The sequence below is a fragment of the Panthera leo genome, chromosome D2, assembly GCF_018350215.1.
Source record: "Panthera leo isolate Ple1 chromosome D2, P.leo_Ple1_pat1.1, whole genome shotgun sequence".
NCBI lineage: Eukaryota > Metazoa > Chordata > Mammalia > Carnivora > Felidae > Panthera > Panthera leo.
In genome coordinates, this window is record NC_056689.1 from 16,514,442 (window position 1) to 16,538,112 (window position 23,671).

The following is a 23,671-nucleotide window of genomic DNA, read 5'->3' on the forward strand; positions in this document are numbered from 1 at the left end:
CCGCTGACAGAAACTGCACTCTCATTCCCATGTGTGCTCAGTGTGGCTCTTTTCTCTGGAAACATCTTCAAGCACCAATCGTGTCTCTGAGCAGACCCCAAATGCAGGCTACCTTTTCAGCAGGGACACAGAACAACACAGGGTGCCAAGAGTAGCCCTTCCCGTTCTGGGGACCCCCGAGTGGCATCCAGCTGCCATTTTGAAAGGGCTCTGGCACCTCTACAGCTAAGAGAAGACGAAGCAGGGCTTCTGGTTCTAAGCACAAACCTCCAGGAAGCCACTCAGATGCCAAACCCTAAAGGAGATAGAGAGTGGGATCCCCCCAACAGACAGGGCTGTCAGCTTGGATGATTTGCACACCGTCACCAAAGAGCAATTGTGGACAAACCAATCTTGCTAAAGAAAGCAAAGCCAAGTTTATGACAATTGAGGCAAGAGCTGGGCACTGTCTAGACTGGTTTTATGCTTGGCCTCTGCAGTCATCATTCCTCTTTCCATGCCTCACATCATACTCTCGTTTTGTCCTAATGACATTGGTGGAGACAAAGGACAGAGGAACCAATTCAGTGCTGGCTGCTTTTCGCACCAAGAAAGAAATCCTACACAAGCAGGGTAAAGCCAGCTGTGCTACAGATCACAGTTATGTGAGTCACTGAAATGGCGAATTCCCAAAATTTTTCTCCTTCTTCCCCACGACCTCACCCCATTTGCTTCAGAAATGAGCAGTGAACATGGTCACAGGCAGGGGGGACGTTCTAGACCACACGTCACGTCGGTGCAGGGACAGTTAGAACATCAACCACAGTGGACGTCATTGCTCATGCTCTCCTTTTTCCCCTCCCAGCACGTCACAGACCCTGAACCCCATCTCCCATTTCCAGGCTGCAGTCACTCCTTCTGAAGGGCTCTGAGGTCCCACACTCACCCCTCAGCTGACCACAGATAAGCACTGACGGGATGAAACCAGTAAAGCATTTCAAGCCTCTGGAGAAAAACTCTAAGCAAGTACCAAATAGTATTATTCTTTTCCTGCCAAGCCCTCCCGGCCCCATTCAAGAATAGAAGGAATTATTGACTTTACTTCCCAGGCGAAGTAGAGATGTAATTAGAGCCCTGGAGGTTTCCCCACAAGGCGTCAGCGGGTCAATTTGCTGGCACTTTGAGGAGATAAAGCATGAAACTTTCTATTCTGTGCCAAGTGCTCCTTTCTCTGGAATTCAAAGTCATTTTTATGAGTGAAACTAGAAAGAAAGAGAGAAAGGCAACAAAACCAGAGGAGAGCCCTCCAGGTTCTCCCGGCAAACCTCTCAGACTCCAGCAGCCCCCTTCCCCTGAGACAGAGCACAGCCCCACAGCTGCCACGAACACTGAGGCAGAAGTGAGTCCGCTCACAGACTGCAAAGGCTGAGTATAAAGAAAAGTCACAATTCTTAAACCCCTGGATAAGCCATGTGAGAAAGGAAATCTCATTCAAATCCTACTTCAACAAATCTCATTACAACAAATTCTCCACCTCAATATCAATCCAACTTCCCTAATGACTTGGCCATTGGTTTATGAGAATTTAGTGATCACCTACTATGTGCCAGTTTATGCACTGTTCCAACTGGGCCCTGCAGTGATCCATTTCCAACAACAGCCGACTTCACCTGTCACGTCCAGACAAACTGCTGGACGGTGGCTTTTACACCCCTCTGCGTTCTCTAAAATGCTCTTTCAGATGGCATCCCCCACACCCTCTGAGGCGCGTCTACACTATCACCATCTCCACAGGGCTGGATCCACACCCACCCCACCACCAGCAGTAATTTTTCCCCTTTTGGAACTCCCTCTGTTTATATTTTAAGGGACATGTTATGTGTAACTTCACTACCCTTATTGTGTACTGTGCTATTTCCCCTCCCGGGCCATAAAACACCTGAGATGAAAATCCTGAGGACAGTGCTCAGTGGGTCTTTAAAAATGGCCTCATGTCGTCCTTGTAGCCCATCCCTACTCCAGGTGCGGTTCTCTGGACCGCTGCGCAGCATCCTTTGGAAACTTACTAGAAACAGTGTCTCCACCGCAGCCCAGCCCTCCTTGGTCAGAATGTGCATTTTACACATTACGCAGGCGATTCACATGCACGTTAAAGTTTGAGAAGCCCTGTTATATACGATAGATGCTCAGTAGGAATTTTTTTAAGTAATAAGCCACGCTCCACACAAACATCTTCCCTACATGCATCCCGCCCCAGCAGACTGCGGATGAGCTGCGTAAGCCATCTTGAGGTGGTGAGAGTTCTCGGCCCTTGGGCTCACTCTAGACTGACATCTGGGGGCGGGGGGGGGGGGGGGGGGGTTGCATATGCATTCAGCAGCAAGCAACTCACTTGTTCATCACAAAACACTGACTGACTCCCGACCCACTACGTGCCAGGCCCTCTGCACATTTCATCAGAACATTCACCTCTCAACACCCTGAACCAGGCTTGCAAGGTTTGGGAGTTTAAACAGGAGGAGGGAGGTATGTGACTCGCTGTGTTAAGTGCCTCCCAGGGTGCTTGCTCACAGACTCCAGGTGGATCAGGAGGGACAGAGCCCCTGAGCAGCCCCCGCCTCCAGAACTCAGCTGGCGGCTTGCTGCACCGCGGCCTGGTCCTCCAGCAAGCAGAGCCCTGCACCGGAGTTTTCTCACACACCAGTGCACCTCCCAACCACCCAGAAGGCTTGTGGAACGCGGACGGCCCGGCCTGCCCTCCCAGTTCTCATTGAGGAGACATTCTCATTCTTGACATAGAAACAAGAAAAAAAAATCAGACGGAAACACCAAATAAAGGTGTCTTTGTTCCTTTGGCTTCCCTGATGAGGCGTATCTTATCCAACCTTGTTCCCTCGGGTGTTTCAGAGCTATCTGGAGAAAAGACTAAAGAAGCGAGGCCTTTGTTTAATGAAGCCCGCTGAGAAAACCAAGTCCGGAAAAGTTCACCAGGCCTCGATCAGAAAAAGAGGGCTTGGTTTTCCACTTGTGTCTTCAGTTTTGTGTGTTAGAGCAGAGCTGTGTGCTAAAGGCCCACGCCAGAGAAAGTTAATTTGGGCAGCAGTTGGGAGCTGCAAACCTAGGCTCCCTTCACAGACAAAACTCAGCAGGGGGCACCCTGGTGCAGGCACCGCTCATGTGCTCTCTGCCCACAGCTGTGCGGGGTTCATGGGGGCCCTTGTCTCAGACTCGCTCCTCTCTCCCACCTAGCACCCTCACAAAATCAAGGCCGCCTGTAGAAAGAGCAGGAGAGTTTAGACCTCCACCTGCATTCCCCAATTCCTCCCCCTCCTCCCACCCCGGCGCACTCTAACCCCCCACCTCCATGGTAAATGTACTGACAACACGACACAGCACCAGCTCCGGGTGTTTCCAGAATAGGATCTGCCGCCTCCTGTTGGAGATCACTCATCCCACTCCTGTAGTGCCCCGGTGCCAGTGGTCTGTGACGTATTCACTGGGAACACGAGAAAACGGGTCAAGAAGGTTGAAGGTTCAAGCCTCTAGGCTAAGAATCCTTAAGTCTGTATTCTATTTCCAGACCAATCCTGAGTGTGCTGAACCTGGTTATCACCAGGACTATCTACCAAGTTCCTAAGTGTCTGGGGGAACCTGCATGTTAAGTCCTCTCTCTTCCCCAGATGCAGCAGAAATGGCTGTGGCATCTCGCAATCGGCATCCGAAATCTTGAAGATTCTTCCCAGGCCAACCATTCCTGAAATCCTTCCTTTGACCCAGTCTGCTCTGTGTCCATTCAGCTGCCACGTCAGCTGTTTCTGCTGCAGATCCTACTTTGGGACGGTCATGTTAACTGTTTTTTTGTGGCATCTGACCAACTCCTACATCGTCTGGTCTCATGTTACTTTTCCTTTCTAGTATGGATATTTGGGGGCATCTACATGGGAATTTGATACATTTGACCCCTTTGGCACAGCCTGGCATTTCTCAGACTCATCCCATTTTCTCTCTCTGGTCCCGGAGAGTATGAAGTCAAAAAGCTTCTTGGGGACTTATATTTACAGGCATCCCAAGATCAGATAATGCGTCCACCTTACTTTTCTATTCCTGCCACATTGTGCAGCACACAATAGGTGTACAACAAATATTTTTTCGATGGATGAATAAATTATAGATATATCACACTCTAAGCAGGCAGATGATGAGTTAATATAACTTCCATTGTGCAAGTACTCTGAGTATTTCTGGATTATCAACAAATTTATAGCCCAATGATTAATGCTCATAAAGTGCTTTGAAATCCACAAAATAACAGTGCGGTAAAACAGTCAATTGCTATTGAGTGGAGGTGATCAGAGGAACAGACCACACAATTCACTGAGGTGTAGAAGGCAGGTATGAATGAGGATAAAAGAGAAATGGTACATTCCAGAGAAAATGAGAAATAATTAATAAAAAATAAAATAAAACTCACCCTTATCATAATCATCTTCCTCAACTGCTTTTTCTTGAAGTTTCTGAAGCTTTAATCTTAAGGACTTTACCTATGTTGGTTTGAAGGAGGGGGGAAAAATGAAAGCCAAATTACAATAGCACTCAAGCAAACTTATTTTTTTTAAGCCAAGAACACTTAGAAACTATTTCAAAACTGAAATTCTTTATTCTCCTTTAAAAAAAGAACCGCAAATGTACATTTTTCCCATGCCAGATGCATTAGCTTCTCAAAAAAAAAGTTATATAAAGAGAAAGTGTAATTTGAGTATAAAGTCCACAGAAAGAGTTAGAAAGTTATTTTAAACAAAAACATCACATTGTACCCTTATCTGCATGAAAAAATGCATAATAAAAAGGAACGCAAATTTCCTGACCTGACTGAATGCTCACTGTTCTCAAAATCACATTAAAATTATGAAGATAAACACTCTGAGACTGAAAGAGAAGCCAAGAGAAGAACATGAGCTTCCACTCAGCAGGTTGTCCCGCCGGCTGGGTGACAATGACAGGAAGGACTTCACAAAACCCTTCCAGAAAACAGTATCGTCTTATTTAACCCACATGTAGACACAGTGATCCCATCATTTGTCGGAGAGTTAACAATACATTCATTTTTAAGTATTTTTCTTCTCGACAGGAAGCCCAGGTATTTTCTGAAGATGGATTCTTGGCCTATCAGCGAATGGATTTGGCCTTGCTCCCTAAAACACACCTTCCTCCCACCCTTGCTTGCCTCACACCTATATGTCCTTCAACACCCAACTCAGGTGTCACCCTCTCCAGCCTGTGTTAAATGTCCTTCCTCTATATTGCCATAGTGACCTGTCCTTGGACCTAGTCATATGACCCACTTAACAAATATTCACTGAGTGTCTCCTCGGGGTGTCAGCCACCAGTTTGAGGTGTTGAGGGTACAGCACAAAATTCTAAACCATCTCTCGACATGCATTCTTGTGCAGGAAGACAAAAATTAACATAATAAGTACGGTTTATGGAGCCTTAGAAAGTGATGAGTGTCGGGAAAGAAGAAAAACCGTAGAACCCAATAAGGGGCATCAAGAATGCTGGCAGGCGGTGGGGCTGCAGTTTTAAATAAGATCTCACTGACATTTGGGCAAAGACTTAAAAGTGGTAAGAGGGGAAACCCTGGGGCTCCTGGAGAAAACATTTCAACAAAGAGAAGAGTCAGAGCAGAGGCTCTTGGCAAAGTGTTGCTGGCCTTGCAAAGTAGATCGCTGAGTCTGGGATGGCCTGATTAAGGGCGGCTGTAGATGATGAAGTCAGAGAGGCGATGGGGAATGCATCATGAAGAGACACGAAGACCCCTGAAAAGTTCTGATGCTGAGGGTGATGGGAGGGCACTTGGGGGGTTCTGAGCACAAAGTCCATGACCTGTTTGAGGTTTGAATAGCCTCACTCTGACTGCAGTGGGCAAAGGAAGAAGTCGGATGGCCAGGGGAGGCCATGGAAACAGCCCAGGAAGGAGATGACGATAGCCTGAATGATAGTGGGAACAGTGAAGACAATGAAAAGGGATCTGATCCTGGACATATTCAGAAAATGGCTGTTGGAAGACAGAAAAAATGGGATTTGTTGACAGATCGCAGGTAGGAGATGCGAAAGTCAAAATAAGGCTGGGTGTTTGGTCTGAGCTTGCGGGACAAATGGAGTTGCAAGAAATTACCATAGTACTCAGGACACCACAGTACAGCCATTGTTTTGTTTTGTCTGTGCGCTCCATTCACCCTTGGGCGTCTTGAGGGCAAGAACTACTTTCTAATCATGTAGAAAATGGCAGTGCTCACCCTTGTTTGGTTCTCCACTGCTCTGAGCACATGGAAGGATTACACTTCCTTCCCCACCTTGCTGTGGGTAATGGGGTGTAGCTGCAAGTGTTAGACGTTACTTCGGCGTTGGGCATTTAATTGCTCTTGTAGGATCCTTACTGCTTTCCTCCTTGTCCCAGTGACTGACTCATACGTTCAGGTAGTACAGGCGGGCTTCCTGAGTGACTCTGCGGAGAGGATCCCCCAATCACCTCTGTGAAACGCGACTTTTAAGCAAGAAACACTACTTTGTCCCGTGAAGACACTGATACTGTGTTGCTGTCTGTTTCTAACCAACTCTAATACAATCCAAAGCCAGACACAAGTAAGTCAGTAAATACTTTCTGAATGAGTGAATGATTACATTAACCCCTTTATCCTTGATTTGCTCCATATTACAAGTGCAAATTGTACCAATAACTCAGTCGTACATATTAGAGATAGAAGAAAGTCTGTATGGGTGGTTCAGCTGCCATATAAAGCGTACCATTGCCATCACCACACCCATGGGGTGGTACTGTTGAACGGTTACTGGAGCTGAAGCAGAAGAACTACAGGAAAGAAAGTCAAAGAAAACTTCATTTATAGCCAACATCCACTTCACTTTGTCCCCTTCAATCAATGATCCCTGTAGGACACCGAACTGATGCCCCGGGAGATGTCTGAATGTCCATCTTTGCTGGAAGCAGAGGCACTGATGGTCATGTCTCATCCAGTGACACAACCATGTAAGACAGGTGATTTCTCTCCATTTCCTCCAGCTTCCACAAGCTGAGGCGGGGCTCACTTGCAAGGTTCTCTCTTCCCTACTCTGCACACCCAGTTAGCATTTCCTTTGATCACAATTTTCTCAGCCCCGTGCAATCCCTGGCAGTGTCCCTGGGTGGCTATTTCTAAACAGCATAAAACACACATTCTGTCAATCCTCATTCGTGGTCGTCGTGTTCTATAAAGTCACGGGAAATGCTCAGTTAGCAAATACTAAACCATTGCTTCCAGGGGAAACAAGTGTTGGGCTTCTGAGAGCCTCTGATCACAACATCTTTGTCAACTGATCAAGATGTAACCTTGTTTTATGTGCGCTTCCGTTTAAAGATGCCTTCTTTAATATATATGGCTGGTTCATTAACACAGAACTCATGGCCACCAGCGCTACAGCTCATGCTGGAACAAAGCTCATTCAACACATGTTTCCTCGGTAAGGCACATTGCAGCCTCCTTGCACCTGGGAACGCTGGTCAGCATGGGAGCCCAAAGCTGGTGGACCATTTTAAACAGGGAAATCGTCAGGGTGCCTGGGTGGCTCAGTTGGTTAAGCGTCCGACTTCAGCTCAGGTCATAATCTTGCTGTTTGTGGGTTCGAGCCCCACACTGGGCTCTGTGCTGACAGCTCAGAGCCTGGAGCCTGCTTCAGATTCTGTGTCTCCTTCTCTCTCTGCCCTTCCCCCACTCACAGTCTGTCTTTCTCTCTCTCAAAAATAAATAATAAAACATTAAAAAATTTAAAAAAAAGATTTTCAGGAGGATGTGATTTACCTGCAGGTAAGAGGAGTTTAAAACAAAAGGGAAAAACTATCAGTTTCACCAAAAAGCAGAGAGCTGAATCGTGTGGACTGCAGAGTCCCTACCAAGGGGAGGTTCTGTTTGTTTGGCTATTTGGGAGGGGGAGAAGCTGGTCATTATAACGGCATTCTACTTTTGCTTCACTTGAGTCAAAGCTTGCCTTTTTGAGATGGAGAAATACAGATATGTTGTCAAGATTTGTTAAAAGAGATCTTGGCAATGAAATACTGAAAACTGACCTTTAGAGTTGGAATGATGATACAAACCTCTTCTTAGTGCCTGTGACCTTGTGATTCGTAAAAGGAAATACATATTTGGTCTTTGTTCACTTCTGACACAGAACGCCTAAAACCCTAGAAATTTCCTGTGAGGAGGGCAATAAAGTTGTCTTTTGTTATGTTAATCAGGTGACTCCAGGAAGACACCGAAGGCTGAGGGCTGGTTGCCAGGGGAACCAACCACATGACTGGAGAGGAGGGGAACTTACAGCCCCCATCCCCCAACCTCCTGGGAGGAGAGAGGGGCTGGAGGTTGAATCAGTCCCAAATGGCCAATGATTTAATCAGTGCTGCCTGTGTAGTGAAGCCTCCCTAAAAATCCGAAGGACCGAGTTGGGAGAAATTCCAGGTTGGTAAACAGGTGGACATTCAGGGAGAGTGGTGTGCCTGGAGAGGGCATGAAACCCCATGTCCTTTCCTCACACCTTGCCTTCCTTCGGGTTGTTACTGAGTTATATCCTCCTATAATAAAGATATGATCTATTAAGTAAACTGCTTCTCTGAGTTCTGCAAGCCACTCTACAAATTAATCGAACCCAAGGAGAGCGTGGTTGCTGGAGTCTCCTATCCATGGCCAGTGGGGCAGAAGCACGGGTGATGCTCTGAACTTAAATGGGCATCTGAAGAAGAGGCAGGTGGTCTTGTGAGACTGAGCCCTTAAGCTGTGGGATCTGATACTATCTCTGGATAGGTGAGGTCAGAATTGCGTTGAGTTACAGGACACCCAGCTGGTGTTGGAAAATTGTTGGTAGGGGCCAACACCCCTCCAAGGCTGGAATTGGTCTTCTTACGCCTTAGCCAGTCAATCCAAAAAAGGTGTCAATTAAGTATCTGTGGCCCTCTTAACAAGATTAATTATTTCACTAAAAACAAAAATGACCCAAGCAACCTCTAAGGGCCGGAAAGTATGCCAGGCTTCAGGCACCCAAAACTCTAAGAGACATGACCTGTGGTTATAGAGCTCATGGCCGAGTGCAGAACTTGGACCCTCAGGCAAATGATTATCAAATGTGATGAGTGCTATAAGGGGCACGTCCAGATTGCTACGGGGGCAAAATGGAAGGAGGGATTCATTTGGTCCAAAGGGGGTAGGAAATGTCTCACAAGGAAGTGGCTTTAAACCCACACCAAGGAGATTACAGGAGCTTGGCAGATGGAAAAGTGCAGGAAGGTCATTCCAGGCAGAGAGCAAACTGTAAGCAAAGACCTGAGGCACAGCTTTCCCTGGTGTCTTCAGGAACAGGAAGCAGCACCAGATGGCTGAGCCAGCAGGGGTGAGGCATGGGGGCAGGCTGGAGCAGGTCGGGAAAGGTCTCAATTATCAGGATACGGGACTTGGCTACCATCCCCAGAAGAGCAATGAGCTACCAAAGGTTTCAAGCCAAGGAATAACACTTTCCCACCAGTGTTCCAGAAGATAACTCTGCTGGCCATTCGGAGGATGACCTGGAGAAGAGAGACACAGGAGGAAGGCAAATCTCTTACAAAACCCAGGTTAAAACTAACAAGGATTTGAACCAGGGCAGAGGCCATGGCCGTGAGAGGCAGGTTAGCTGTAGGACTATGAGGGCTGACCAGATGTGCAGAGCGAGGAGGAGGGGGGTGGTGAAAATGCTTGCAGTTTCTCTCAGGAACTGGATGGAGTCTATTAATTAAAATCAGCAAGGGGCGCCTGGGTGGCTCAGTCGGTTAAGCATCCAACTTCAGCTCAGGTCACGATCTCGCAGTTCGTGAGTTCGAGCCCTGCGTCAGGCTCTGTGCTGATGGCTCAGAGCCTGGAGCCTGTTTCGGATTCTGTGTCTCCCTCTCTCTCTGACCCTCCCCCATTCATGCTCTGTCTCTGTCTCAAAAATAAATAAACGTTAAAAAAATTTTTTTAATCAGCAAGTAGGTATCAAGACTGGGGCCCTTTAGGGGCGCCTGGGTGGCTTGGTCGGTTAAGCGTCCGACTTCAGCTCAGGTCATGATCTCACCGTCCGTGAGCTCGAGCCCCGCGTCGGGCTCTGTGCTGACAGCTCAGAGCCTGGAGCCTGTTTCAGATTCTGTGTCTCCCTCTGTCTCTGCTCCTCCCCTGTTCATACTCTGTCTGTCTCAAAAATGAATAAACGTTAAAAAAAAATTTAAAAAAAAAAAAAAAAAAAAGACTGGGGCCCTTTAGAACAGGTTTGGTGGGGAAGACGATGGCATCAGTATTGAACACATCTAACTTGGGATTCTGTGCGTCAGCTGGAAAAGGAGACCTGTGTACATATCTGGCCTGGCTTCGCGGTCCACCGGAGTTATAAATCAGATGGCTAGGCTGAGGTCCTTGAGGGCTACAACGGGGCAAACAGGGACAGGGCCAGGAACATCAGGTCATAGGTAAAGAACTGAAAGTAAATGAGGTGCAGGGCACCTGGGTGGCTTAGTCGGTTAACGGTCCAATTTCTGCTCAGGTCACGATCTCACAGTTCTCGAGTTCAAGCTCCACGTCAGACTCTCTGCTGCCAGCACGGAGCCTGCTTCGGATTCTCTCTCTCCCTCTCTCTCTCTGCCCCTCCCCTGCTCTCTCTCTCTCTCTCAAAAATAAATACATAAACATTTAAAAGAAAAAGAAAAAGGAAAGTAAATGAGGTGCGATTGCCAGAAATGAGCATGACCTTCACACTTTCAGGTATTTCTACAAAATGCCTGAGGAGTGGGCCTTCACTTCCTTACATACATGTACAAATGAATGCACATGTACATATGCACACATGTGCACACATCACACGCACACACACCCCAGGAGGAAAACACAGCCTTTCAGCAGGAGGAGCCGCACAGCCCAGTGAGTCAGCCTGGGTCTCTCCAGGAACTTTTGGGAGTAGAACAACCCTCTGTACACACTTGTAGGACAACTGGGTGAACAGAACCGTCCTACCGCCAGGGCTCACGGGCATACAGCCCGTCCTAGTTTCCAAAGCCCTGACATTCTCACCGCAGCCACAGAACACTCCTGTGCAGCGTCACCATCTCTAAATAAGGAAACTGAGAGCCCAAGAGATGTAATGACCAGGAGCGAGGTCTCCTGACTGTGGCAGGCGGTTCCCACCGGGGCAGGATGGAATACAGTGAGTACAGTAAATGCAAACGAAGCCCGGCATCTTCCCCAACATGGGGCATCGCTGTCTTTATGCCGCTCCCCCCCCCACACACCAGCCAGTTCCAGCTCTCCAGCCCCCTGGGGCCCCTGTTTCAAAGCAGAGCTGGGCAGAGCTAACCACACATCCGTCAGGCCAGGAAGTGCAGAGGAACGTACAGCCCAAGAGAGAGTGAATCTGAGCATCCGCCTGACAGAGAAGATGAGAACGAGAACAGATTTGTGTCAAACTGAAAGAGAAGAAACAGGAGTGCAGCAACATCTTTTTGCAGCCAGTTACCAAAGGGGTCCAGGCTTGTGACAATCACAGGCCCCAGCGGCCAGAAGACACCAACCTCCAGCTGCCTCTGGTCACTCAGCAGGCAGTCCAGCAGCACAGGCTCGCACCTCCTGAGTAGTGTTTCCCAACGGGGAGCATCCCCCACGCCGCTGCCCTCTGACCACGAGGGGACCAGGGGGCAGGAGGAGGCAGTGTCCACGTCCGGTAAAGAACGCGTCTCACACTCCAGCCGGGGGCTGCCTGCTGCCATCTGGGCAGGGTCGGCCAGGCTCTGAGCAGCCTTGACGTTGAAGTGGGGAGAGAGAAGTCGAGGGTGTGCGTGGGGCCTGTCCAAGCTGGCGTCCTTGGCTTCCGTCTCCACGGGGCTCTGACAAGGGGCCTCAGCATCTCTGGACGGCGGGCAGCCTTCCGCTTCCCCACGTTCCCCAGCAGAGCTGAGCGAGAGCCGTATGAAGCTAAAGCTGGAGGTGAAGCCATCCTGAGAGGCGGCTGGGGCAGAGGGGACCCTGGGGCCACTTTCAAGGTTGTACCTGCTGCCATTCCCCTCCTCTGAGGACAGACAGCCTTTTGTCCAGGTGCCCTTTGCTCTTTCACCGCCGGCAGCTTCCCGGCCAGGGCCTGGGGCCTCAGAACTGTCCATGGGTGGGAGCGCCCCCTGCCACCCAGTGTCCCCAGGGCCACACGACCTGGTAAGCCTGGCAGGTAGTTTGGTGTCAGCTCTGAGCTGAATCCCAAAGAGCCCCGAGGGTCCCCTCACAGCGGTTAGAGCCAGGCCTGGGTGGCCCACAATGGTCAGAGACGAGGCTGCTGGGCTCCCAACAGAGGGGCCTCGCCACTGGCCTCCAAGTTCAAGGCCACAGTGTCTGGCCCTGGACTCAGACTGGAGGGATTCCTCCCCGCACGCCGCTCCCTGGGCCCGTAACGGAGTGGCCACTGCTGGGTAGAGGAACCCAATCCGGGGCCCAGCTGTGCCTCTCATGTAGCCCGGCCTCCGTGCCAGCCGCCTCCTCCGAAAAGACGCTGCAGGTGGTAAGCAATCCCGGCTGCCTGGGAGGAAGAGAGAAAACAGCACCATAAACATGCAGATCTCACTGGCTCAGCTGGAACTGCATTTGGAGAGCATCCTGGGTTTAGAGGTCACCGCTCTGTGCATCTGTCAAAGAAGATGCTGGCTCAGTGGTCACGGGGCCAACCCGGGACGAAAATTCTGATGATTCCCTCCAAGTGCTTGCTTCGAACGTGCAGAAGCAACACAGCATCTCAGCTCTTCTGTTTAGCAGAGCAGCTGGCGTTGCTTTGAGTTATGCCAGCACGTCAGCAGGCCCAGTGGAGACACAACCTCGGCGGCTCCTTCAGAACCCCTCCGGCATCTCGCCTGTTGGGCTTTTAGGCACATCAGCACTTTTATCCCAGAGTGGGCCTGGAAAGCAAGCGATTGGAAAGCAAATGCCAGCACGCTCCTCAAAGTGAGATGCGATCACTTATTCTAGCTACTTATTGAATAGTATGTGAGTTTTCACTATCTGAGCTGTCCATGTCCCCCGTGCCTCTGGACCATGGAGAGCCAGCTGGGACACAGCTTATCCCCATCAGTTCCTCTCACACAGTGGATCACAGGAGGCCCTGCCTGACATGCTCTACAAACCAGCTCTGCAAAAGGAACAGAAACGGTAAAAAACGCTAACACCTCACAGGCGGGATCATAGAGCAGATGAGAACATAGACTCAGGCACCTCACTGCCTGGCTCAAAACCCGGCTGTGCCTTTGCTGGCTGTGACCTTCCACAAGTTACTTAACCTCTCTGTGCCTCAGTTGGCTTATCAGGAAAATGGAGATATTAATAGTACCTGTCTCATCACAGGGTGGTTTGTGAGCATTTAACTAAATGAGTTACTATGTCGAGACAGCCTAGAACAGCGCTTGCCACTGGTAGTAAGTATGATAAAGGGCTGCTTATTATTTTTACATTGCATAGGATGTTGTTACTCATAATAAGTACATCATCCACATTCATTTCACTTGCTCCCTACCAAAATCCTGTGAATCAACCAAACCAGGAATTATAACTTTCTTTTTACAGTTAAGCACACTGACACACGGAGAAATGGATATTCCAGAAACTCCTTCAAGTGACTGAGTGGCCAATGTCAAAGTCTCCCGATTCTCCAGGCCCACACGGTGCTGTCATCGGGCTCTCTGCCACAGCATGAATCAGATGAGATGCAAAGCATACAGGTAACACCAGGCAGTACTTGAGCACAGTTGTAGGTATACTACAGTCTGTGGTGAGGAGTGAAACACAGCTTCACACCAGGCCCACGCATCCTGCTCTGCCCCCAGAGCATGGACAGGTCCAGGATCTTTGTCATGGTAAACGGAAAGTGCTAGGCATTTAGGCTCTCCCTGTGTTATGATCGTGGCACACACCAGTCTTTGGAATGGGTGTCAGTGATAATCCCTGGGGACATGAGCGCAATGACCCATGGGCCACCTGTTCCTTGAATTTGAGCATCAAAGGACAAGAGAGCCCAAGACGTGTTCAGCCAGTGTCTTCTCTTGCCAACCGGGCGTGCCAACTGCCTGGTCCGGGGGAAGGGCTAATACCACCCGTGTCCATAGGATTCTGGAAGCTGGCAGTGAAGGGAGGAATGTAAGGGCTATGAGGGTGGGAGAGGAAGTCAGGGTAAAGGAAGGAAGTATGTAACATACAACCCTAGGAGCGTGATACCATTTTCATTTTATAAATAATAAAATTAAAGCTCAGAATTTTAATTTGCCCCAGAACTCCCAGATCATAGCTTACCAAAGCCTGTTTTGCTCCTTACGAGACAATAAACCAGCACAATGCCCTGCATTTAAGTTGCTTGATAAAAGGTGAATGAATTAATGGAGGCATGGATGAAGGGAGGGAGGGATGCATGAACGAAGGCCTATCTGGTTCTAAAACACATGCTCTTCCTATACCCTTTGCCTCCAAGTATATCACTTAGGATGAGAACTTGAAATGACAGGAAGTCAGAAGAAAGATTGACTTTCTTTTTCTTGACAGAGGGCATGCAAAGTTGGAATCAGTAGAAATGGACATGATGAAAATGTACAGAAAATGTATAGAAGGAATCGTTAATAGGCCAAATTGGACCACCCATTCTGATGGTTACTATCAAAAAAAAAAAAAAAAAAAAAGAAAGAAAGAAAGAAAAAAGAAAAAGAAAAAGAAAGAACACCAACAGGGATTAAGGAGGGCACTTGTGATGAGCACTGCGTCATGTATGGAAGTATTAAATCACTATATTGCATACCTGAGACTAATATTACACTGTAGGTTAACTAACTGGAATTTAAATTAAAACTTAAAAAAAATTACGACTTTGAAAATAATTTTTAAAAATCAGAAAATAACAAATGTTGATTAGAAGGTAGAAAAACTGCACCTAGCGTGTGCTGTTGGTGGGAATGTAAAATGTTTTCAGTGCAGCTGAAAATAGCATGGTAGTTCCTCAAAAAGTTAAAAATAGAATCACTACATGGTCCAGAAATTCCACTTCTCGTTATCTGTCCACAAGAATTGAAAGCAGAGTCGCAAAGAGATATCTGTACAGCCATGTTCGTAGCAGCAGGATTCACAACAGCCAAAGGTAGAAGCAACCTAAGTATTGAGGAATGCATAAACAAAATGTGGTCAATTCATACAATGGAATAGTATTCAGCCTTAAAAAGGGAAGAAGTTCTGACACAGGCTATACAGCTTGGATGAACCTTGAGGCCATCATGCTAAATGAAATAAGCCAGTCACAAAAGGACAAATACTAAATACTGTATTTACATACATATATACATTTATATACGGTGTCTAGAGCAGTCAAATTCACAGAGATAGAGAGTAGAATGGTGGTGGCCAGGGGCTGGGGAAGAGGGAGTTGGTGTTTCCTGGGGACAGAGTTTCAGTCTGGAAGACAAAAAGTTCTAGTGGCAGATGGGGCTATAGCTGCCCAACAATGTGAATGCCATTGAATTATACACTTAATAGAAATGGCTAAGAGGGTAGGGGCGCCTGGGTGGCTCAGTTGGTTAAGTCTCTGACTTCAGCTCAGGTCATGATCTCATGGTTTGTGAGTTCAAGCCCCATGTCAGGCTCTCTGCTGTCAAGGTGGAGCCTACTTCAGATCCTCTGTCCCCTTCTCTCTCTGCTCATGCTCCCCAGCTCATGCTCTTTCTCTCTCTCTCTCTCTCTCTCTCTCTCTCTCTCTCTCTCAAACATAAACATTTTTAAAAAATGGCTAAGAGGGTAAATTTTATGTTCTATGTATTTATCCCAATTACAATTTTTTTAAATGTTTAAAGAGGTCAAATTGGATCACCATGCTATGTGGCCCAAAGGGCCTCCCATTCTCTCCCTCAGGGGTGTCACCATCTGAGGATGTCCCCTGCATGTTAGGGCCCCAATCACAAGAAGAAGAGGATTCACGGGGCCGTGGGAGCTCAGGAGGGAGCAGGGGTTGGCTAAAAACAGAAAACAACTCAGCAATTTCCTACCTTGAGAAAGGAGTCCTGTGATACCTATATTGTCTTCTGGTTTAAAAAGACTTTTAACTATTTTTTTTAATGCAAGGTAATTGTCTCCCAGATAACCCTTCTAAAGTCGAAACAGCGATGCCAAGGGGAAAATAATTTCTTTGAAATGTCATTTCTTTTACAGCTAGATGAGCCTTTTCTAAAGCTACTCAACCGAGGGTTCTGAAATCCCCCTAAGCCAGGTTACAGATGCTGCACAAAGCAGCTACCGGATGGGAACCCATATTCCTACTGGGTTCTGGTGAGATGTCAGAGGGCCACCGTGCCGCATGAACAACAAGCCAAGAAGACCAGACGTGAGAAAAATGCTCACCAAATGTGGGGATGAGAGGAGGGCCTGGTGTGTGGATGGCCCAGCTCCTGCACCCACCTGACCACTCATACATCCCATCTCCCAGCGTGGGCCTTCTCAGAGGGCAGCCCAAGAGGCAGGGACCACCACATTCTATGAACCCTAACCCTCAGGAGAGCCGGATCTGGAGGGCACTTCTGGAATGAGCTAGAAGGATTACAAGAAACCCACCTTGGGCAGATGGCAGCTCTGAAACTTCTAGAAAAGACCCCCAGTTCCCTGTATGCGAAGTCCCCTTTTTTCACTTTTTTTTTTTCAATTTTTATTTTTTGAAGAAATGTATGATGTCCCCTCTGGCGAGAAATCAATGATTACCATATATCCAGGCTGAGATACTACATCTCAGATTTGTTCAAACCCAAGCCCTCCATCATGCCCTGCCTGCAGTTAAGGAAGGGTTGTGACACATTCAGACCTTGGAGGACAACATTCGTTCCCAACACCTAACTTCAGGGTGGAGCGGGCAGGAAGTAAAACATGGTAAGGTGCAGGGAGGCCCGAAGTGCACATAGGCTTTGAGAGCTGGCCAGGGAAACCAGCTGTGCCTTCTGTTCTTTCACCCAGAGATGGCTGCATTCTGCCCATCTGGCCCTGGACAGGCTGAGGAGGGAGAGGTGCCTCACGTGGCCTTCTCTGTCCCTCACAGCCTCCCACTCCATAGTAGATGCTGGGGGGAGGAACGCAGACCTGCCGGTCCCTGGTTGTGCAGAACCCCCAACTCCAACCCCTCTCCAGCCCCGTGAGCTCTGGGATTGGAAGCAAGTGAAAGAGAAGAGCTTAGAATAGACCCAGGTGTCAGAAGGCCTCTACACACAGTCCAAATAAGGTGTCTGGAAACATGAGCTTATCTAACTTACAGGGAAAACTGGGGGAAACCTAGGTTAGTCAACCAGTCAGATCAGAGAGAATCCTATCTACCTGTCTCTAGTGCTTTCCTTCTTCCGGACAAATCCTTCCCACCCTTCAGCTTCCAACGCCCTTCCCCATCAGCTCCCTTGTTCTGATCACCCAGTTCACAGGGCTTCAACAACGGTCCACATCACTCCTGCCCCTCTACTAACTAACACCCAGCACTGCTTGCTATTTTCTTCGGTGTATATAAACCGTTCCCCTCTTATGCTCTATATAAGCTTCCTGATACCCTTACAATTCCCTAAAAATCCTAGTATACAGAGAAGGCATTCCAATACACATTGGCCAGATAATATTTATTTTTAAACAGGAAATCTAAAATATGTAATTTAAGAAAACACAATACATGTGAATTTACTTGGAAGAACTTAAAACCAAGACCCAAAGTTCAAATCTACATGAAGTGCCCATGTGGGCTTGGGTGAGTCACCAATGATTTGATGATCCCAGGGCCTTGTGGGGAAAGCATGTCTGTCTCCTGAAGAAGAAATACGGGCACTCAGGGCCACTGCTGAGAACACAGAGAATAGTCAGAGAAGAATAGACACATAAGACTTTACAAAACACGACTTGGATAGAAATGTACGGTGTGGAAGCATAAATGAATGTATTCTTCTCGTGGAAAGAATTTTAATCCTATTTGTCATGGTTGAGGCCGAAGTCTTTTCTAAAACATTCAGGTTAACCAAAGATTCTGAATCGTAAAGAAACCACACATCCCTGTGGATTAGCTTGTTTTCAAAGAATCAGAATCCAATCACATACACACTAAAACACAAACACTCTGCTGAGCACGAGTTCATCTTTCTTCGATAGTTCAGAGAGCACCTGAGGATTCAGAAGTGGCTTCGGGTTGTTGTGAGAAGCTTCTAGCAAGCAGGGAGAGTCCTAGTGTGGAATAAATCAACATTTATGGCGCTTCCATTTTAACTGTGCAATCCGTTTTAATACGACAATTCCTTATTGAACACTGGATTCTATGTGGGGTGCGGACGTGAGCAAGACGGCACCCCCACCCCCACCTGACAGCTTGCAAGGGATGTAAGCCATGTCCCAGGATGGGATGTTATGCTTCCATCACGGAAGAGGGAGAACTCAATCTGACATTAGATGAATGGGGTAATCTAGTTGGCTTTGTTGGTTTACCTCACAGTTCTTTGCCCTTCAGCAAAGCAGAGACTCTATGAACTCCAGAACACTCCTGAATTCGTGTCACCCCAAACATCTCTTGGGACTGGCTAGAAGAAGGGTGATTTAGAGGCCTCTGGGACACAGGGCAACTCTAAGGAGCAGGTCTGTGCTGTGGTCTGAGAACCTTCTTCCTCCTACCTCCCTTGCAGCTCCCCTGCCTGCTCCTGCTCCCCTCCTTTAAAAAAAAAAAAAAAAAAAGTTTGTTTATTTTGAGAGAGCGCATGAGCAGAGCAGGGGCAGAGAGAGAGGAGGAGAGAATCCCAAGCAGGCTAGCACTGTCAGTGCAGAGCCCAACGTGGGGCTCGAACCTACAAACCGTGAGATCATGACCCGAGTGGAAATCAAGAGTCAGACACTTGGGGCACCTGGGTGGCTCAGTGGGTTAAGCGTCAGACTTCAGCTCAGGTCACGATCTTGGGGTCTGTGAGTTCAAGTCCCATGTCCAGCTCTGTGCTGACAGCTCAGAGCCTGGAGCCTGCTTTGGATTCTGTGTCTCCTTCTCTCTCCGCCCCTCCCCACTCATGCTCTGTTTCTCTCTATCTCTCAAAAATAAGTAAACATTTAAAACAAAAAAATTTTTTTAAAGAGTCAGACGCTTAGCCAACTGGGCTACCCAGGCGCTCCTCCCCTCCTTTACCCTGCACAGACGGGCAGCTCCCTCACCCAACCTCCTGCATGTCTCACTCTGTCTTGATGTCCGCCTCTCAGAGAACCCAAACCCCACCCTAGAGAAAGCACAGCACGCAGGTGCACATGGCCCTGTCTGCTTGTGGTTTGCCATCTTTGGGGGAGCAGAGAGAGGAATCAAACATGCACACAGGTAGGTCTGGCGGCGGGGGGATGGACAGGTCCATGGTGCTGAGCCATGGTGCTGAATGGGGCACCTGGCTTCGTCTGGCAGGGTCTCCGAGTGACATCTGGCTGAGCTTGACAGATGAGCAAGAGGTGTAGAGGTCACAGGGGACGCTGCGGGGAAGAGCCAGAGAGGAAGGAACAAGGCCAGCTGGTGGCGTGGTGTGGAGGACGCTGCTGATGGGCAGGGGCGGGACGGAGCTGGACGCCGCCGTGTGTCCTGGCCGCATCCAGCCTGGGCCTTTGCCTGGAGAGGGATGGATAGTCTTTGAACGACCTGAAGCAGGGGAGGGGCATGATCAGATCTGCACATTTTGACAGATCACTCTGTGGAGAAGGGACCACACGGAAGCGAGAGAGGCCACCAGGAGAACAGTTAGAGGACACCACACAGGAATGCCTGGGTGGCTGAGTCAGTTAAGCAACCAAATCTTGGTTTGGGCTCAGGTCATGACCTTGAGGTTTGTGAGTTCGAGCCCCAAGTCAGGCTCTGTGCTGTCAGCACAGTCTCCCACCCTCCACCACCCTTCCCCAAGCAGTGTGTAGACACACAAACGATCGGGGGCCGAGAGAGTGCTCTTGTCAATGAATTCTCCCAGCAAAGTTATCACCACAGGCTTGCTGACATGTTGTTCTTCACAAGCTGACACTCTCCATCCCTTTGAAAGACAGATTGTCTTCCTAGATGGGATTGTTCACCAGCTGCTCGTGGTGAGCACAGCCACTTCACCGTGATCTAGCATTTCCATAATCTTCAAAGCCACGCGCACTGTGGGTACAGACAGGTCTGCAGGGCACGGCCCTCGCAGCCAGCCGCTGGGAGTTTGTGACAGCAAAGCTCTGTCTGGTTTCCTATCAGCCTCGTGGTCACCCAGATGCCAGCGTTTGGACTCCCAAGCTGCAGACATCACTTCCTATAATAGCCTCACAGTCAAAAGGGACAGGTTCCACCCAGAATTGTGGCGTAACTGGCAAGAATGTCAGCCCTGACTGAGCCAAGGAAACTGACAAGATGGCACTGCCTGGAACACAGGAGACAGGTATGTGCTAAAAGTACGAAAATGAGCAAAAGAATGATAGACACAGCACAAGCTGGCTGGGGGAGGGGACAAGATTCGCGAGGGACTTCAAGGGTAACGTTCCATCGCTCAAGCAGGTGGCAGTTATGTGGGCGCTGACAATATATGCAACCTATGAATAACAGAATTTTTATAACTGTGAGGTAGTCTGTAATGCGTTTTCAGTGCCACAGTCCCTGCCCTCAAGGGGCTCACAGCTCGGTGGACAAGGCAGAAACGTCAACAAGCAGATGCAGAATGGGCCAGAAGCAATCCTACCACAGGAGGGAGGGAAGGGCCTCGTGGAGGAGCTGACCCTGCAGCTGAACTGAAAGACTGAGGCTGCGGAGGCCATAAAGGAGGTGAGGTCACTGTCAGTGGAGGGAAGGAATGGAGGTAACAGCTCAAAGAAGTTCAAAATGTCTGGGGCCCAGGCAGGCGTGGCCCCTGTGGAGAAGGAGGCAGACAGCAGGCTGTGAGGAGCCCAGGTGGCAGACAGGTGGGGCTGGGGCCCAAGGCAGGGCCCTGTGCTGGAGAGAAGAGACGGGGAAGCACAGTTGGCTGGTGGAAATCCATAAGAGCCCGTGATGCCACCTAAGGAAGAATTCTGGAAAAAGAGGAAGCTGGGGGAAAGAAGTGACTGGAAATGACTGAGGGTAACCATGTGGGCTCCAGGACGCGTGGGCTGTGGGATATCGGTCTTGCCACGTGCAGCCCGATGTGTCTGGCACCATTCTTGGTGTGTGGACACTAGTCACCTCTTGTCCTCAGTTTCAGCTCTCCAGTGGAAACACTGAATGGTCCCCAAACTTGGCTGCCCAGCAGAGTCACTGGGGTATCCTTCCAAAATTCCAAAGTCCCAAGCTGATGAAATCATAATGTTGAGGCATGAGACTCAGTGCCCCCAGTGGGATTCCAGTGGGAAACCAGGCCTGGGAACCTCTGCTCTAGGAGAAAGTCCTGTTTAACATCCTGGTGTGCTCAGAATCCAAGTGCGTCATAAACAACGTTCGCCACACCACAGAGAATGTTGCTTTGCAGAATCTTCTCTTTCCCTTCAACTTTTTTGTTTCTTGAAATGTGGCTGTTAGCTGTGAGCCTCTACACGTGGACAAAGTGTGGCTTGAAGTTAAAATATGTCCCCATACATCTGTTCTAAATCTTCTAGCCTGGATAAGGCTCCCACTTTCAGTCAAACAGTGGGAGTCCTGGGCTCCCTCCCACGAGGGAACATGCCCTCCCACGAGGAAGGGGCCAGGAGGCAGGCAGCTTCTGTGAGCGGTCTCACTTCCCTAAGGCGCAGGGAGGGGAACGGGGGGCCAAACAGCAGGTCAACATTCAGCCCACTCTGGAGTGTAAGGGCCAAAACCCACGCATGCAACATGCAGTGTGGATTCTGGACTAGATCCTGCAACAAAGAAAGGATATTGGTGGAAAATCTGATTTAGATCTGTAGTTTAGTTCGCTGTACCAGTGTCCACTTCTGAGATGTAATAACTGTGCCATGATTATACAAGCTGTTAGCATTAGGGGAAACTGAGGACAAAGAACCCTGTCATGTCTTTGCAACTCTTCTATAAATCTGTAAGTATTCCAAAATAAAAAAAAAAACTTATTTAAAAAACAGGTACACATGTGTGCACACACAGTTTATGGACCTGTACCTTGCACTAGGAAAGGTTATGGACTCTGGAGACAGACTGCTGGAGTTTAGAATGTAGCTCTCCCAGTTCTCGGTGAATGCTGTTCACCAGCCTCTCTGCTTGCATTGTCTTGTTCGCTAAAGGGGGCTCTAGTTCATGGAATTGCTGGAGAGATAGATAAGATTATGAACTTCACTGCCCTATACCACGCCTGGCACAGAGTAACCATTCAAAAGCTGTTTTTATTTTCAATTCAGGAATAAAGGCAAGAAGATCATCCTGAAGCAAAGACACCTGGACATGGGCACCTGGAGGCAGAGTTCAAGGCAAATCTAAAGCAAAGCAGCCTCAGGCCTGACTCTAAGCCTTTTTCTGTACTGTTAGTAGACTCCTAGAGGCCAATAGCGATCTGTTCTTTCTCTGTCTCTTTCTGTGTGTGTGTCTCTCTCTCTGTCCTTCCCTGTCTCTCTGTCTTTCTCTTTCTCTTCTCTCTCTGTCTCTCTGTCTCTCTCCCTCTCTCATGCACATGTGCACACACACACACACACACACACACCATCCAGCACAAAGTCACAACCTATACTCTCTTGCCGACCAATACCTTCCTACCTGTCTGATCCACTTTTCTGTGTTCTGTTTTCTTTTCTTTCTATGCCTGGATTTACTTCCTCCAGCTGAAGCAAGTAGTTGAGGAATTTAGCAGCAAGAGATTCACAGACCACGTGAAAGCATTTGCTCTGAAGTCACTGAACAACCTCTCTCCGCAGTGCTATTAATTCTTATAAACGATTGTCTTTTTCTTTTCATGTAAAGTGCTACTCAAAACTCTGATCGCCATCTGAACCCCCCTCAAGAGTGCTGCTAGCTACAGATGGGTGTCTCTAATGAATTTTTTAACTGCTGCCCTAATAAAATATGGATGAACCAGAAGGAGCCCTCTTTGTAGCTGTTATTTCAAAACAACCAAACAACTTAAGTTCCTGCTCTTAGTCGTGCAGCAAAGAGTTGCAAGCTCTCACATGCACCCTAGCAAAAGATCGCTTTTTTTCATGCTAGTCCATCTGCAAAGTTTACAGTTACCTTTTTAATGCCGTATTTTATGCATGGGGCTTATTTTCATGGGTTTCTAAATGCCCCGCTTTGTGTGCCAAATTTGCGATATGTTTATTAAAAAATGATCCCAAATTGTCAGCACTTTGCACATAAGTAGTGCCCTGGAGACTGGAGCGTCTTTCAGGGAAGTCCCTACTTGGCACTAAATTTTTATAATACTCAGAATTTAAGCCCACATCAAAGGTTTGTGCCACTCTAAATGCCTGACCTTAAAAATGATACAATTATAGCATTGCAAATGTACTGCTCAATGGCCCTATTAGAAAACAGGAGGAAATTCGGTATTTTTTTCCCCACACTTCACTATGGAAATCTGGTGCACTGGTCCGAGGGAATAAAAGAGAGATCAGCATTATACAACTCCTGTGGCATAAAGATCTGGACTCCATATGCACGCGGCTAGGTGCTGAGGGGGACCTGTATCTCAACCTGGGTCTGA

At 48.3% G+C, this 23,671-nt stretch overlaps 1 protein-coding gene and 1 long non-coding RNA gene across 3 annotated transcripts in view; one reads left to right on the top strand and one right to left on the bottom strand.

Moving 5' to 3' along the window:
* Positions 1 to 23,671, bottom strand: part of DISC1 (DISC1 scaffold protein) — a 358,119-nt gene that overhangs the window by 296,994 nt on the left and 37,454 nt on the right. The window contains exons 2-3 of one of the 2 annotated variants that reach the window (XM_042907612.1): positions 11,594 to 12,585; positions 4,451 to 4,520 (exon numbers count right to left, since the gene is read on the bottom strand). In XM_042907612.1, the coding sequence (XP_042763546.1) occupies positions 4,451 to 4,520; positions 11,594 to 12,585 (1,062 nt within the window). The remainder of the gene's footprint in view (positions 1 to 4,450; positions 4,521 to 11,593; positions 12,586 to 23,671) is intronic. The other variant, XM_042907613.1, reaches the window with a different exon arrangement.
* Positions 20,296 to 22,583, top strand: LOC122201713. Its single transcript, XR_006194312.1, has 3 exons — positions 20,296 to 20,458; positions 20,663 to 20,838; positions 22,377 to 22,583. It is a non-coding gene; the product is annotated as an uncharacterized LOC122201713 (long non-coding RNA).